This window comes from Haliaeetus albicilla, chromosome 24 (genome assembly GCF_947461875.1).
Source record: "Haliaeetus albicilla chromosome 24, bHalAlb1.1, whole genome shotgun sequence".
Taxonomy (NCBI): domain Eukaryota; kingdom Metazoa; phylum Chordata; class Aves; order Accipitriformes; family Accipitridae; genus Haliaeetus; species Haliaeetus albicilla.
In genome coordinates this window covers 2,357,199-2,373,172 of record NC_091506.1, presented here as the reverse complement: position 1 = coordinate 2,373,172, position 15,974 = coordinate 2,357,199, and the positions used below count along the sequence as shown (strand labels likewise).

Below are 15,974 nucleotides of genomic sequence, written 5' to 3'. Positions count from 1 at the left end.
AACTTGGCGAGCATATAGTTGCCCTAAAGCGATACTGTTGTCTTACTGCTGCTATGGTTTAGCTATTAGACACTAAGGCTATGGCAATAGGGAAGCATAAGTTCCTAATTTTAAGTTCTGTACAACCCTGTGTGCTTTATCCAGCATCTGAGTCAGTCTCTAATTGATGTTCTTGTTTCACTTAGCATTTTGAAGTCTATGTAAACTTACACTGACACTGTTCTTTTAATAGACAGAATTTGTAGTCTTGGATTAACAACTTCTGGCTTTCCTCTAGATCTGTTACCAAATTGTTGGAAGACTTGGTCTACTTTGTTACTGGTGGAACTAATTCTGGACAAGATGTCCTTGAAGTGGTATTTTCTAAACCTAATAGAGAACGGCAAAAACTCATGAGAGAACAGAATATTCTAAAGCAGGTAGGCTGCATTTTTCTCTAAAATCTGCCTACAAAGAAAGGTTGTCAGAAAAGAGAACCTAATAATAGAGAACCTGGCCAAATTATTGGGACCCAAAGATCCTTTGACTTTCTAGCTAGCTTTCAGCAGGCTCTTGGCAGTGGACTGTAGGCATACCATTGCTAGAAGAAAAAGTTACAGATTATGGTGTTGCAAAAAGGTGATCAACAATGTCTTCTGTCTAGGCTACTCTATGGCCAGGAAACTTGGTAACTATAGTGTATTTCTGATGTACCTTTAAGAAATTTAAAGACACTGACACAGTGCTTTTACACTAATTTTAGTCAGGTGAAGGCAGTGTCTCATGGGATTTTATCTTTGTTTTTTAATTAATCTATAGATTTTCAAGTTGTTGCAAGCACCATTTACAGACAGTGGTGATGGCCCGATGTTGCGCTTGGAGGAGCTTGGAGACCAGCGTCATGCTCCTTTCAGACACATATGCCGGCTTTGCTACAGAGTGCTGAGACACTCTCAGCAGGATTACAGAAAGAATCAGGTTTGAAATATGTCTGTAGCTTTCAATGGCATTAACATTGATCCCGTGCTCCAAAAAAAATACAAAAGCTGCATCCCATTAATTAAACGCTGCTATGCTGTGCTGTGATTGTACAGTCAGCAAGAGATTTTGAGATTGCTCAGTTTTACTCCGTCTGGCATTTTTCATCTCTATCAGAGACTATATGCAGTGTAATTAGTACCAGTTCTAAGGGGAGTTTAAAGAAAACAATGGAATTTCTGACTGTCAAATTCAGGTGAATCGTAAGACTTTTTTCACTCTTGTTTACTACAAGCTCCATTGAAAGTTGACCTGTGTATTAAGGCTGTTCATTTTTTTTTGCCATTTATTAGAAACAAACTCGTACGAGATGAGGATAAATGCCTTGGTGGTGTCTAGCCCAGGAGGGAGGGAGGTGTTAAGGTTATCTGTCATCACTTGTTTTCTCTCAAAAGAAGAACCATTTGAATCTAATCCAGTTTGCTTCTTGGGGTGTTGACATTGACAAACATCTTACTGTTTTCTGTTATTGAGCACTTTCTTAAAATATGAGAATTAATTGCAACACCTTCCTTCTTCCCCCTGTTTTGAAGGAATACATTGCAAAGCAGTTTGGCTTCATGCAGAAGCAAATTGGCTATGATGTCTTGGCTGAGGACACTATCACAGCACTGCTTCATAACAATCGCAAGCTCTTGGAGAAGCACATCACAGCTGCCGAGATTGACACTTTTGTTAGTCTCGTGAGGAAAAATAGGGAGCCCAGGTAAGATCTACGTTTCTGAGTATATGATTACCCTTTTCCTCTGATTACCCTTAGCCTTCTGAGAAAATTCTTTACCTGCCAACTTGCTAGTAAGGAAGCACAGCTCGTTCACTTCTTTTTTGGCACTCACCATAACTTCCCCCTCGGGCAACAGTCTCGCTCTGCAATGTTAAAATGGAGTTCTGAATGTTTTCTTTCTGAAATGTAGATTGCTTCAGTCTAGATCTCAACAAGGATTGATATCATTTTGGCTCGCGTTTTCCAACAGGTTTTTGGATTACCTCTCAGATCTGTGCGTTTCCATGAACAAGTCTATTCCAGTGACACAGGAGTTGATTTGTAAAGCCGTGCTGAATCCAGCAAATGCAGACATTCTCATTGAAACTAAGTAAGTTAATGCCTTTAAAGATGGTTTTCCTAGTGTGAAACAGAAGGAAGGTGATTCAAAGCTGAGAGCACTGCTGGCACGACTAGAGAAAGCAGTTAAGTATGTGTGGGGTCCTCTTCAAATACACAGTAAATGGGTATTGATGGCAGCAGATGTCTGCCATATGTATTCTCAGTCCTGCAGTCAGAGAAATCTTTGATATCTCACGTTTGATCAAAGTAGACAGACTTTGCAGGAAGGTGTGCAGGGTCCTGTGGGCCTGATCCTCGTCTGGGCTTCAGGCTTTCCTCCATAAGCTGTCTGAAGTGAGCGAGCGCTTCTTGGGTGCGTGCCCGCTGGGCTTAGCTTGCAGCAAAGCAGAAGCTGACGCATCTCTGCTCACCCGGTTCTCCCTCTGTGGTTAGGATTTTGGTCTCCAGCTCTCAGCATTGCCCTGCTGTTGCTGAAGCATCATAGCGGGCACCAAATCCCAGTTGTTCTTCATAAATATGGGTTTATTTGATACGTGGAATAGGGCATAGGTAATAATTACCAAAATACTGCAAAAAGGAAGCAGGTCTTTGTCAGGTAGTATTTAAAACACAAATGGATGAGAGTATTCTTGCACACATAATTCTCTTCGTGAAATCATAAAGACTGTATTTATTTCGACCAGCACTTAAACTTGCTATATCACTTATTTGTTCTTATCCTCGTGTATTTAATTTGTCTTTTTTTCAGATGTATGATCTTTTTTTCTAAAAGCCCCCAAAGCCTTTTTGGTTTCAGTAGCTGATTTGTTTCTAGTTATTTCACCATGTAAGCAGAAAGAAGTTCTGATCTGTTTGGCATTTATGTGATACAGAAGATATTTTTATTAACCAAATCCTTTTCTTAGTCTGTTGAACAGTCTTTGAATCGGTTCTCCCATAAAGGTGTTTTTGAAAGCCAGTTAGTCGTGTCTTTAACTTCCTTGTTTCTTTATCTTCATCAATTGAATGGAGCTGAAATGTTGGCCTTTTAAGGCTGAACGGAAAGCTTATAATCTAAATTCATTCTAACCTAATGCTTTTAATAATAAACCCTGAAGTTTTTATGTAGTAAAATGCTACTTCTGAAAGAGTAAGATATTCTGCTTTTACTTCACAGAGCTGAGCAATAACATTTGTTTTCTGAATGCAGGTGAGATCATAAAATTAGCTACTTCTATATCACCAGTACATTTTAGCAAGTGTCTTTTTTAGCAAGAGTCTTAAAAGAAATGTTCTAAAAGATCTGCATGGATCTTGGCAGTTTGTAACCTAACCTAACTTTTCTTCTGGCAGGCTGGTCCTCTCTCGATTTGAGTTTGAAGAAGTGTCAAGTGGAGAAAATGCCTTGGAAGTTGGAGAAGATGAGGAAGAAGTGTGGTTGTTCTGGAGAGACAGTAACAAGGAAATCCGCAGTAAGAGTATCAGAGAGTTGGCTCAGGATGCTAAGGAAGGGCAGAAGGAAGATCGAGACGTACTCAGCTACTACAGGTTAACAGCATGCGCAGTAGTCGGCTAGCAAAGTTAGCAAGGCTGAGTGGGGAAGCCTTTGGAATATAGGCTGTAGTTGGTTTGGGAGAAAGGATACTGGTTTCGTGGACAAGATAGCTGTTAGAGAGTGAGAATGATGTCTCTCTGAAGTGACAGCTAAAAGCACAAAGTTATTCGTGGTGAGAAGTCCAATTATCAGGATAATCAAGTTTAAACTGATTTTAAAAAAAAAATAGTTGAGGCTTATAGTGCGTTGAATTTGCATGGCACTTAATGCCTGTATTTCTGCTTGGTTTCCTCATAAGTGGCTGTTATAAGAGAGCCTGTATGTTAACTGCTTAGGTTACCTGTGTTTGGATGGTAGTTGGGGTGAACAACTGCTTGCAGGAAGAACAGGATTTCAGTGTGCAGATGGCTTTGCTTTTGATTTTAAAGAAGTCACTGCTGTTCTCCCTGCCTTCAAAATTTCTCTCTAAGCTCAAAGCCTTTAGTGGTCCTGTAGTTCTCAGCAGGACAAAATGTGAAGTTATGAAAATGCCACAAGTTTGGTTTGATTAATGTGCAGTGCTCTTTTGTACAGCTTAAGCTATGCTTTTAGCAGTTTCTAACATGAAGCGATGTTTCCAGATGACTTGACAAGACACCAAGTTCTTGGCATAGTGTAAGATCAGGTTTCAGCCCAGACCAAATTCCTGTGTCTGGGTTATAAACTTCTGAGAGTAGTTTGACAGACTCAATTGTGGTGATGCAGAAAGTACAACTAGATTTTTTTATTTTTTACTAGCTGTCTTATTTTGCATTATCTCTTCTATTGAAATGGTTGTTGCAGCAGACTTCCTAATACGTGGGGGTTTTGAGCGTATTGGAGGGTTGAGCTCAAAAGGACACCACTTGTATATATTTTTAAACATTGTATCTGCTTTCAAAATAATTTTCTTGCACTCATTTTTAAGTAGAATTGATAGTGTTAATTATTTTTAGTCTACATTATAGACTCGTGAACATGCTTAAAGGTTTTAGGATACAGTTTGGTCAAATTTCCTTGAGAAGTGCTGAGAGTGAAAAGGCGTCTGCTTTCAATTAAATGTTCATTTTTTTAGGAAACCTCATGGTTGACACTGTTCAACACAAGGCTGTATGAGTGCTCATGAATGCTGGACATGTGCTTTATGACTAAAGGCTAATTATCAGTCCTTAATATGCATGCCTTAAATGCCAGTTGCTTGCTTTTAGTTTATGGTCTGAAAAGCTTAGGAATTAAGTCTAGTTTTTCTCTACCAATTCTTTGACTGAAGGGAGCAGAGCTCGGTAGCTGTTTAATCAAATACCTGATTTTTAACGATTCTGTAGTCCACCTACATTGTTGCCTCAGTGAACAACTGTGGCTTCAGCATCAGTAGTAAGTGTTTGGTCTTCTACATGATTTAGGCTGAGTTGCCTTAACTGTTCTTTGGATTCTTCTCTGGCTTTCGTAAACAACATTACTTAATTCTATGTAACTCTTAGGGAAATACGATGACTCCTTTTATTCTATTTTTCCACTGTTACCTTTTACTAGTGTTTCATAAGTACTTTATTCTTTCCATAATAAGCATAACTATATTACTGGAAAATATAAGAGTCATTCTGTTAATACATGTAAGAGCATATCAGTACTATACCCAGTGGACGTTTCAGGAAATTAAAATGTAAGCTGTTTGTTTATGTATTATTTTCCCCCTGAAGATACCAACTAAACCTCTTTGCTAGAATGTGCCTTGATCGGCAGTACTTAGCCATAAATGAAATATCTGGCCAGCTGGATGTGGACCTCATTCTCCGTTGCATGTCTGATGAAAACTTGCCATATGATCTGAGAGCATCTTTCTGCCGGCTAATGCTTCATATGCACGTTGATCGTGACCCCCAAGAACAAGTAACACCAGTGAAGTATGCTCGTCTGTGGTCTGAAATACCTTCTGAAATTGCTATTGATGAGTAAGTACTTGCTGGAATGGTGTGGGAAAGGAAATTACATCACTCTTGATTTTTAAAACAAAACCAGATCAATCCTAAACCCATGCATTATTTATACTGTTTCTGTTTAAAAATAATAAAAAAATAAAATAAAATCCATAACACTTTCAAACCCTGTAGTTTCATTTGCTTGTAATGTTTGCTGGAGAGAACATTCCTGAGAACAAAATAACCTTCCTGTGTATGCATGGTGTAAGCGGTGAGGCAGTAGGGGTTTGTCTCCAAAACCCGCAGTGATCACCGTGATGGTCTGTGTCTGATTTGGGTGATCTGACGAGTGACCTAGCCCTGGGGAGTGAAAGCAAAGGAGGACTATTTAATTTTTCCTCCTGCCTTATGTGATTAGAGCATAGACTCTTCAGGGCAGATTGTCCATACGGTAACTCTCACAATCAAAAGCAAAAACGAGGGGGAAGATGCTGAAGCAAGTAATGTGCTGGAGACAGAGTCATGTTCCTTAACCGCCAATGGAAAGTACTGTGATACAGTGGTGAAAAACCTGTATAAAACCACAGCTCAAGTGGACACATGATTTCTTGACCGTAGGCTTGTATTAACTCTTTATAGCACAAATAATGTAAAATTTGTAGTTCTTCACCTGTTCAGAACTCAATTTTTTCAGTTGGAGAAAATTAACATTTAAAATCTGTGTTAAATGTTAGGAATTTGAGTCTTGTCAGTATTAGTACTGGTGGTAAGTGGTTTCTTGTTTTTTCCCTCCCTTCCCTCCTTGCTAGCCTGTTTTTCTTTTCAGAGAGATACACGATAGATCATATTCAACTTTAAATGTCAAAATAGAAAAACAAATGGCTTCAGGTCTGGCAGAGGCTAAACAGTGATATGTGATGTAACAGGAAAACCAAAGCAGTTAGTGGAAGGTGGTGGGGATTGTCTTTTTTTCGAATGCTTTCTGCACATGTTGAGAAACAAACCTAGAATTTATATTAAGAAAAATTAATGTCTACTTTGCATATATATTGCTTTTATTTGGAGGAAAAATAGCATCCACAGTCAGCATCTCTTGGCCACATTCATTCTCCTTAATGCTGTACATAGCTTGTCATTGTTTCCACTAAAATAATAAGGGTTTCTTCTTTTATTTATTGGGACAAAATTCTCTTTTTTTGTTTTCCTCAGAGATTTTTAAATAGTGCAAAATGAGCATATGGGATAAAACAGCAAAAGCCAGGAAATTATGGTGTCAGCTTCCAGACTCCCTCATTTGGATAAATTATTTAACAGCCTTTAACTTCTTAGATTTTGACAAACCAATGAAAATTGTGTCGGGGGAAAAGAGCCCTGTGTATTTGCATGCTAAGTTTTGTGTTTTGTTTTGTTTTTTGTTTGTTTTTTTTTTTTCCTCTTCAGCTATGATAGCAGTGGAACTTCCAAAGATGAAATTAAGGAGAGATTTGCACAAACAATGGAATTTGTAGAGGAATATTTAAGAGATGTGGTGTGTCAGAGGTTCCCTTTCTCTGATAAAGAGAAAAATAAGCTCACTTTTGAGGTAGTTATCCAGTTCTGACTTTATCTTTTTTTTTTTTTTTGGTGGAATGTTGGTACTTTTTTCAACACCAGGTAGATTGGCAAGTAATTAGTGACTGCTGAGCCTCAGCAGGCTCCTCCTTTCCACTGTAGTCCTTTCTCCTCATGCAAGCAACCCCACTGAAGTTTGTGAGTTTGCAGTGATAGTTCTTGAAATACAATTAACGAATGTGAGCTTATGTCTTAGATTTGCAGCAGCCTTGTTTACTTTTTGTGCTCTCAATGTTATTGCAAGGTCAAGCTTTACTGGAATAAATAGTCTCGAAAACTAAACACTATGTCTGCATGCACAGATAGTCTCTAGAGCTTACAGTATTACTCATGAAGAGAGCAATACAGTGTCCTGTGACTTACTAACCTATTAAAAGTCTGTCTGTGCAAATAAAATGTAGCAAATCCATGCAGTAGCGTTTCCTAAATAACATTAATTTAAGAAAAGATGTGATGTTTCTACAGAAAAAAAACCAAAAGCATTTGAAGGAATATACCTCAGATAATGGGGCTACATTAAATATTTGCACTGTGTGTGAAATTATTATGTGTAGAACTTGAAGCAGTGCATGTGGAGGACTTGTGGGGAAACTTTATAACTTGGTAGCAGTAAGCTGTAGATGTGTGATTTTTTTAAATTTTTTTTTTGTAAGACAAAACCATAAAAAGCATCTGTGCATTCCCTCTAGTCTTGACCTATCTTATCTTTTCTATAATGTGACAAATATGGTATGATTTTGTAGTTATAGAATATTAATTGCAGGTACAGACTGTTACTCCAGGCATTGCAGGAGTAACATTGCAGGCATTTGTAGGCAAGTAGAACTTGATAAAATGTAGAACTATAGAGTCTTATGGAATTACAAGGTATTATGATAAGTATACGACTCACAGCTAGGTTCTTGATCTTTTCACTATGTTAAGACAACTTGATTGTGATAGCAAAATGTTTAGTATTAATCAGACTTTTTATTGTTATTTTGGTAGGTTGTTAACTTAGCCAGGAATCTGATATATTTTGGTTTCTACAACTTCTGTGACCTCCTCAGACTAACCAAAATCCTCCTTGCTATATTAGACTGTGTGCACATCACTACCATCTTCCCTATTACCAAGATGGCAAAAGGCGAGGAAAGTAAAGGTAAGGCTGAAAAATAATTGGCAGAACAGATCATTCTTTGGTAGTTTCTAGTTCATCTCAAAATGCCGATGTGAGTTCAAAAATCTTCTACTCCTTTCTGTCCATGGCTTGGTTGTAAAGTTGAGTAATCCCTACGATGGAAGAGGGAGAGGACGGGGGGTTCTGAAAGTACTGCAGTGCTTCTCTTGACTTCCATCTGCTCCAGGGATTTAGGTGTCCACCTGGCCTTGTTTGATGTTGAGACAATTTCTCTTCGTAGGAAGTGGAGGGTCCTTGTCCTGGTAATGCAGTCCCATTACACCATCATAACCTTACGTGTTTACCTACCTCTCTGAAGGGAGCAATGTGATGAGATCAATCCACGGAGTCGGTGAGCTGATGACCCAGGTGGTGCTCAGAGGCGGTGGGTTCTTGCCCATGACTCCGCTTGCTGCTGCTCCTGAGGGTAACGTCAAGCAGAGTGAACCAGAGAAAGAGGACATCCTGGTAATGGACACAAAGCTGAAGATCATCGAAATACTTCAGGTACTAGCAACACAAATTAGTGTAGCATCTTGTGCTGTCTTTAATCTAAGCATTAATATAGTGCCATGCTGCCTTTTAATTCTTTCCTGCCTCGTATGTGCCTTTTTTAAACTGATAAAACGTTACAAGGGTGACTTTCAGGCATGCAGCACTCAACTTGCATGTGACAATATTATGCCATTACTGAAACAATTTAATAAAAATGAGTTTGCAATAGACATCTGCATATTTACCAGTGATTTGTAAATATCTGACTTCCTGAAGTGGAGAGTTCATTTTTCACTTTACTGTCTTAGTAATTTCTCTGAGTCTATAGAGCCATCTTGTTAAGTGCCCCAAGGAAGGGGGAGATACTTGAGACTCCTCATAGAGCCATCAGCCTGGAATGTTTTTTATGTGTGCACATTTGCCGGCCTCGCTGTCTCTTCCATCTCTGTCTGGCTTTTCTGACTTGTTCACTCCTAAGTCTTAGGGACACAGAGAGAAAAGTGTTTTTCCCTTTTCCACAGCACTGCCTCGACCTAGATGTGGCTACAAACTTACTGCACTGAAATCCATCTTCCCTTCCTCAGCGTAGGAGTCCTTTTTGTACAGTAGCTTCATGGGCAAGTTCAGGGGGCCCGGAATGCTTCAAAAGCCTTGTGGGCGAAAGTATGCGAAGCAGCAGGAAAGCCATGGTGTACCTTCCCTGTGCCCCTGTGGGAGGCTTTGCACGTAGCTGGGTTTGAGGTTATGCCCTTCCCCTCAGCAGCAGATGCAGCACGTAGGGGAGGCTTGATTCACTTCCTTTCACCGTTGCTAATTTTAGTTAAAACCAGAACTTCTCCTATGGCCCGGCATGTGCAATGGGATATTTTAGTGTGCCAGTATTTCCCCTGTTACCGTGGTCTATTGAAACTGGCATTAAGCATTTTCCCCTAAATCTGAGAGAACCGCAAAGTGTTCTTTGCGTTGTACTTCTTTCCTCAAAAGGGAGGAAGACCACCGAGAAGGTGGTCGCTGCTGTGCTGGAGGTTTCACGGGCACTAGCTCGTAGAGCCCACCCAAACTGGTGGCTGTGGTGTGGCAGCAGCAGCCTGGCTCTTGGCAGCTCACGTTCAGCTGCTTCTGCGACAGCACCCCGGGAGTCAGCACGAGGAGGAGAGCAGTGCTGGTCTCTTAGAGTCCTGCTGGTCTCAGAATGGAGACAGAAATGCTGCTTTCCTTTCCTTGGGTGGGGGGGGGTGAGGATGCGGGCATCGGGCAATAATAAGGGATCAAAACTCTGCCAAAATCTCTCACAAGTGTTTATTACTTTGTGTATATCACGTGCTTGTTGAAATCCCTAAACAAATTCTGGTACTGAATCAGATCTGATTCATCTAAATCATCAAATACTGAATTCTGGGGAAACATTTGCGTACCTTTTCTCCAAGTTAAATCCCCAACTTTACTATGTTGATCTTGCATGTTGGTAGCGCTGCATTACGTGTAAATTGTACGTGTGCTGAAATAAGCAAGTTATTTCAACATTTTTACTACTTCTGTATCATTAGTTTATTTTGAATGTGAGATTGGACTACAGAATCTCCTGCCTACTTTGTATATTTAAACATGAATTTGATGAAAGCAATGCCCAGATGTCTGAATCACCAACTGGAAGCAGTAATCAAGAAATGCCAACTAATGTACCAGGTTAGTTGCTTTGCAAAGAATGAGTTTGTGTGGGTTAGGGAGGACTCTTTAATCTTACAGGTGCTAATTGGATAATTGATTCAGGTTCTTACTTTGGCATCTCAGTGGTCCCACTGAAGCAGAGTACCCTGCTAGCAGTGGGAATAATGAGTAGGGATCATTTCCATGTACCCAAAACAAAACCCAGGATTTATTTGTACTCTCTCCTACTTGTTTCCATGTGTTAAGTGTGACCAAGAGCCTGAAATTCATCCTTTGAAGAAAACCTGAAATAAACTATCACGTGTGATCTGTCATCAACCTCAGATTAAATCTTTTCTATTAATGTTTTTGAGTGAAGGAGAAGGGTCCTCAGAGTAATCTGATTTCCTCCATCCCTTCCCCCCTACCTGATGCCTCGACCCACCCAAATTTCTCTTTTCCAAAGGTATTGTAGGAAGGCAAGACATCTGGAGGTGTCTGTTTCTCAGTGGTGTTAGACAAGGGTATGAAAGTAAGCTGTTGAGGAGCTTGTCATGTCCAGTGCTGTTCTTAATTGAAAGCAGCATAGTTAGTGGAGTGGGTAAATGGGGTGTTGTCAATTGCTGTATTGCTTTACAGGGGAAAAAGCGTCCTGTAGTTAGGACCTGTACCATGTACAAATAACTGGACTTTAAAAGTGGAGCTTATTAGACATCAAACAGTTTTTCTTCCTCAATTTGGGGACTGTATCTCTAGATGCAAAGGAGAAGGATAAGGAAAATGTGGTTTAGATGTGAAGTCTTCAAAGGAAGGAGACTGCTTCTTTTGATCTCACTTCAAAGGGGATGTGTTTACGTTTTTCTTGGGCTGCCTGTCCGGCAGCCCCCTGGGGTGCCAGGGCCTTCAAAACTGGGCTGGCGGGAGAGCGAGTGCTCTTTCTGTGAGCTGAACTTTGGAAGAAGGAGGGTAAACGTTTTCAGCAAGGATGCAAAATCCCCGTGCTCTCTTTCCATTCCCCTTTGCAAATCTTTGTGCAATATTGAGAGCTCCAAGTCTGTTTTAACATTTTCATTTTTTTATTTCAGAGCATTGGTCATTGCCCATGTGATAATATATACCTTATACTGAAAAATGCAAAGAACTTTTTGTCTATTGAGCCACAGGGGTATTGCTGTCATTGCTGAATTTATTACTTCATAACCTCTCAAGGCTGAAGTTTGGTGTTTCTTGTGGATGGCCCCTCTGAATGACACCAGGTCTCATCAGTGTCCTGGAATGATGCTGGTGCAATCTAAAAATAGGCAAGGGAGGAATAAGCCTGGATGTTGGTGAAATTACTATGCAGTTTAATTTGTGAGCTGAGAACAGGTTAATATATTGTCTTATGTTATCTTAGCAGGCTGCTTCAGTAATCTCTCAGCATTCCTTTCAGCTTCTTAAGACCCCCCTTGCTTACATCTACATCACCACTTGCTGTTTAAAATGTTTTTAGGCTGCAAAAACATCTTTGGTACAACTCTGACATAAAGTATTTGTCTTTTTTTTTTTTTTTTTTTTTTTTTTTTCCCCAGGAGCCCTAGACTTTGAACATATTGAAGAACAAGCTGAGGGGATCTTTGGCGGAAGGAAAGTATCTCTTCACTAGTGCTAATCAAGGGGTAGCTCAGCAGTTCCCAGGCTGCAGCCCTCAGGGCTCCCAAGGAGTGTGGATTGCAGCTGAAAGTGAGGTGGCGACTGGGAAAAGGTTGGAAGCAGCTGCCAGTTACCTAGGCTTCATTTTGAAATGCCTTTGATGCAGCTCAAAGTAGTGTCCATTTGGATTAAAAGCCACAAATAAGGGATGACAGGGGTCCTTCAGCCAGAAGGATCTTCGTGGGAGGGTTTCACTTGTGTGCGTGAAAGCCAAGTTGGAGGATAAGTGCATCTGAATGTTGCAGTGAAGTCTTGGGTGGAAAAGTTTGTGTAGGCAAGGATCGCGACTTTTACTGAGATAGACACATGTTTAGCCACCCTTTTTTTGTCGAATGCAGCAGTAAACTGCACATGCATGACAGAAGAAAGCAAGCTGTACCTTCCGTACCTGCCTTCCTGCCAGGGTGACTTATATCCTTTTTTACATCACAGGACAGCTAGTCAGTGACAGACTCCAAATACTTGAGCTTGTCCTTAAGCTGCTCAGAGTTGCAGTTTTTTTCTGTAAACCTAAGATAACTGAGTTCTTAAATGAAGGCAGAAGGGGGGAGAGAGAGGTTCACTTAGAGAATTAATAACCAGAAGTTTTGATGTAAGCATGCAGACACAGTTGGAAGCAGAATACAGAAATGATTCAGGGGGCACTGACAGGAAAAAAAAATACAACATGAGTTTCTCATGCTCAGAAAAGAGGTGCAAGGGAAAGAGAGAGAAGGGGAGGATTTCAAGTGCTTGATGTAATTAGCATCACAACCTGGATACTGAGGTAGGGTTCTGTTTCACAAATAGTGAGAAAGGTTAATAGCAGGAATAGGCAAGAACTATTTGAGCCATAGGTTGAGGCTGACACAGGGACAAATATTTTGGCGTAGTTTGACCCCGAAAAATGTACGTTGGATAATGTAAGCTGAGCGAACAGTAATACGTGAGATTCTGGAATAGCTTCCCTATTAAGCAGTACACCAAAAAACGCTGTGTGTCTTAAGATAGCACTTGATTTGATAAATTTCCCCCTTATTTAAAAGTAAGAAAAAAGGTTTTCTGCCACTGCTGACTGGTCTGAAGAACCTGCTAGTTAACTCCTACACTCTTGTTTTCAGTGAGGAGAACACACCACTGGATTTAGATGATCATGGTGGCAGAACGTTTCTCAGAGTTTTGTTGCATTTAACAATGCATGATTATCCTCCTCTGGTGTCTGGAGCACTTCAGCTACTCTTCCGGCACTTTAGTCAGAGACAAGAAGTCCTTCAAGCTTTTAAGCAGGTATGTATGTGTATTAAGAGCGTAATTTCTCATCTGAATGTATATGTTGCAGCTAAAAAACAATCCTTTTGTGCAACTAATGGATTGCATTCATGTAAGGTTCAACTGCTTGTTACCAGCCAAGATGTTGACAACTACAAGCAGATAAAACAAGATTTGGACCAGCTGAGGTCTATTGTGGAAAAATCGGAGCTTTGGGTGTACAAAGGCCAAGGTCCTGATGAGACTATGGATGGAGTGCAAGGTGAAAACGAACATAAGAAAAAAGAGGTAATTAGGTTGTGTTTGCTCAAATTCATGTGTTAATATTTTATGAAGATGTAACTGTTTCTAGAAATGTGACAAAAAGGATCTTTCCAGCACACTGCATAGCCTGGTGAGCCTGTCTGTATTGCTTTTAGATTAAGGCAAGAATACGAGGAGAACTTGAGCTAGTTTATGCCAATTAGTCTCAAGTGGAAACTGCTCAGGATCCTCATCTTTTGGCTCTAACAGAGCAGTTGGTTTGGGTTTGCTCTGGCTCCCGACTTGTGCCCTTTAAGCACTGCCAGATTGCATGGATTTTGTATGGTCAAAAGTACCTTAAATAATCTAAGGGCAGAGCTGTGAACTGTTCAAGTGTGATGCATTTTGAATCATGGCACTGTGATTAAATGACAGAAGAGAACAGTGCTTTATCTGTACCTGATAATATGGGACTTTCTTGGCATGCACATCTGGCTTAGAACTAATTAAACACCTTTTGCCTCCATATAATTGCCAATCATATAGAAAAGAGTGGGTGAGCGAATTCAAGTATTCCCTGGGTTATGAGCATTTATTGTTGGAAGGAAGTAGAAGTAATTAACTTATTGCTTTCCTTGCACATAGTACTGTAAGGCATCTCATGATATCTATGCAATGACGGTTTAATAGTAGAGAGGGAGAGAAAGTAAGAAGTTTTTTGGGGGGAGACTGGATTACAGACAGAATGTGACAAGCAAAGGAAAGGACAGGAGGTTGCTGTCTCTAAAATCAGCCCATCCTCACCTTATTTTATGTTATAGAGGTCAATGTGACTTGACAGGATAATTATATGGTTTTTTCTGACACTGTCAGAAAACTGAAGGATGACACTCCTTTCCATGAAGAAAGCAGGTGCTATCCTAGAATGGTAATTTTAGCCTTCATGAAGACAATAGTATAAGCTACTAATAAATTGTCTGATTTTATCCTCAGGAAGGTCACAGCAAGTCCCAAAAGCCTGAAAGTACTAGCAGCTACAACTACCGTGTAGTAAAAGAGGTAAAACTTTGCTTCTTGGTAGTTAAATGGAAGTGTAAATGAGTAACACAGCTCTGCAGAGCTGCAGTCAGAGGGAGGCACCCAGGAAAGTCTGAGTCAGTCTTCCATTGTGGAAACTATTTGCTGAGTAATAACATATCCCAACTTGAATGAGAAGCCAGGAATATAATAAGCACGACATGTGTATTCTTCCCTTAAGAATGGATTAGTGAGAAATGCGACATCTTGCTGTTTCAATGGTAACACAATATTTTTATTGTTAAAGGCTACAAAGGAAGGAAGCAAGTGGAGAAGCTATTTAATTTGCCCTGTCCCAAGTACCTTGCACTCAAACCCACTGTGCTATTGAAATTTAATTTAAAAAATACCAGACAAAGAGCACACGTTGGTGCTGCTGTGGTGTGAGCTAATGCTCTTTCTGCGGTTCCATACTGCGGAGCCCGATGCCGGGTTCGCTTGCCATGGCTGAATTCTGCAGGACCAGCCCTAGTCAAGAGATCCCCGGGTGGTGCCCGGGGCCAGTAAGCTGCTTCCCTTGCCTGTGCTGAGTGGCACAAGGCTGCGCTGGCTGCTGTGTCCCTGGGGGGGTGGCGAGGGTGGCTGCCGCTCGAGGGGACAGCAGGAACCATCGCTGCCTTCTGCCCCCATGTTTCCCAGCAGCTCTGGCTTCCAGCTTGGTCGTCTTGTACCTCTACTGGTGTTGCAGGACCAACCTGGCCTTAGCCTGGTCTTAGCTCCTCATCTAGAGACCCCAGAACATGATTTTGCTGCCTAGGGCTGCTCTGGTCCATGCAGATGCGTTTTTTCACTGTTGCTGCTCTCTGGAAGCCACCTGGCGTGCTCTGAAATAAAACCCAGAATCTCAGCTCTAAAGCAAGTCTCTTCTCCAGATCCTGCTGCGACTCAGCAAGCTCTGTGTTCAGGAAAGCGCCTCGGTCAGGAAAAGCCGTAAGCAACAGCAGCGACTTCTGAGGAACATGGGAGCTCATGCGGTTGTGCTGGAGCTGCTGCAGATCCCTTACGAAAAGGTTGGGTTTCTGTACGGCTGTTGCCTTGCTTCATGTCATGTTGACGGGCTTTTAATACTTCCTCTGAACCTTCCTGAACCTTCTACCTTTATATTAGATTCACAGAGTCTATTTTATATAGCTTCATAGTCTATGACATATCCATGCTTCAGAAATAATGGGGAGCTTGTATAAGCTTTGTTTGTGTGAGGTCTTTGAATAGACAGTGTTGTGCACCATTTCCTGAAGAAGTATCTGT

The 15,974-nt window shown here is 40.8% G+C and overlaps 1 protein-coding gene across 12 annotated transcripts in view; it reads left to right on the top strand.

Annotated features, from left to right (window-relative positions):
- The window catches only part of ITPR1 (inositol 1,4,5-trisphosphate receptor type 1), a 186,213-nt gene that overhangs the window by 73,067 nt on the left and 97,172 nt on the right, over positions 1-15,974 (top strand). For 11 of the 12 annotated variants that reach the window (XM_069811782.1, XM_069811791.1, XM_069811789.1 and 8 more), the window contains 15 exons: positions 278-419; positions 799-957; positions 1,551-1,723; positions 1,992-2,111; positions 3,416-3,610; positions 5,336-5,587; positions 6,995-7,136; positions 8,153-8,306; positions 8,644-8,831; positions 10,367-10,505; positions 12,038-12,096; positions 13,263-13,424; positions 13,524-13,694; positions 14,643-14,708; positions 15,599-15,736. In XM_069811782.1, coding sequence (XP_069667883.1) covers positions 278-419; positions 799-957; positions 1,551-1,723; positions 1,992-2,111; positions 3,416-3,610; positions 5,336-5,587; positions 6,995-7,136; positions 8,153-8,306; positions 8,644-8,831; positions 10,367-10,505; positions 12,038-12,096; positions 13,263-13,424; positions 13,524-13,694; positions 14,643-14,708; positions 15,599-15,736 — 2,260 coding nt within the window. Of the gene's footprint in view, positions 1-277; positions 420-798; positions 958-1,550; positions 1,724-1,991; positions 2,112-3,415; positions 3,611-5,335; positions 5,588-6,994; positions 7,137-8,152; positions 8,307-8,643; positions 8,832-10,366; positions 10,506-12,037; positions 12,097-13,246; positions 13,425-13,523; positions 13,695-14,642; positions 14,709-15,598; positions 15,737-15,974 lie in introns of all 12 variants that reach the window. The other variant, XM_069811783.1, reaches the window with a different exon arrangement.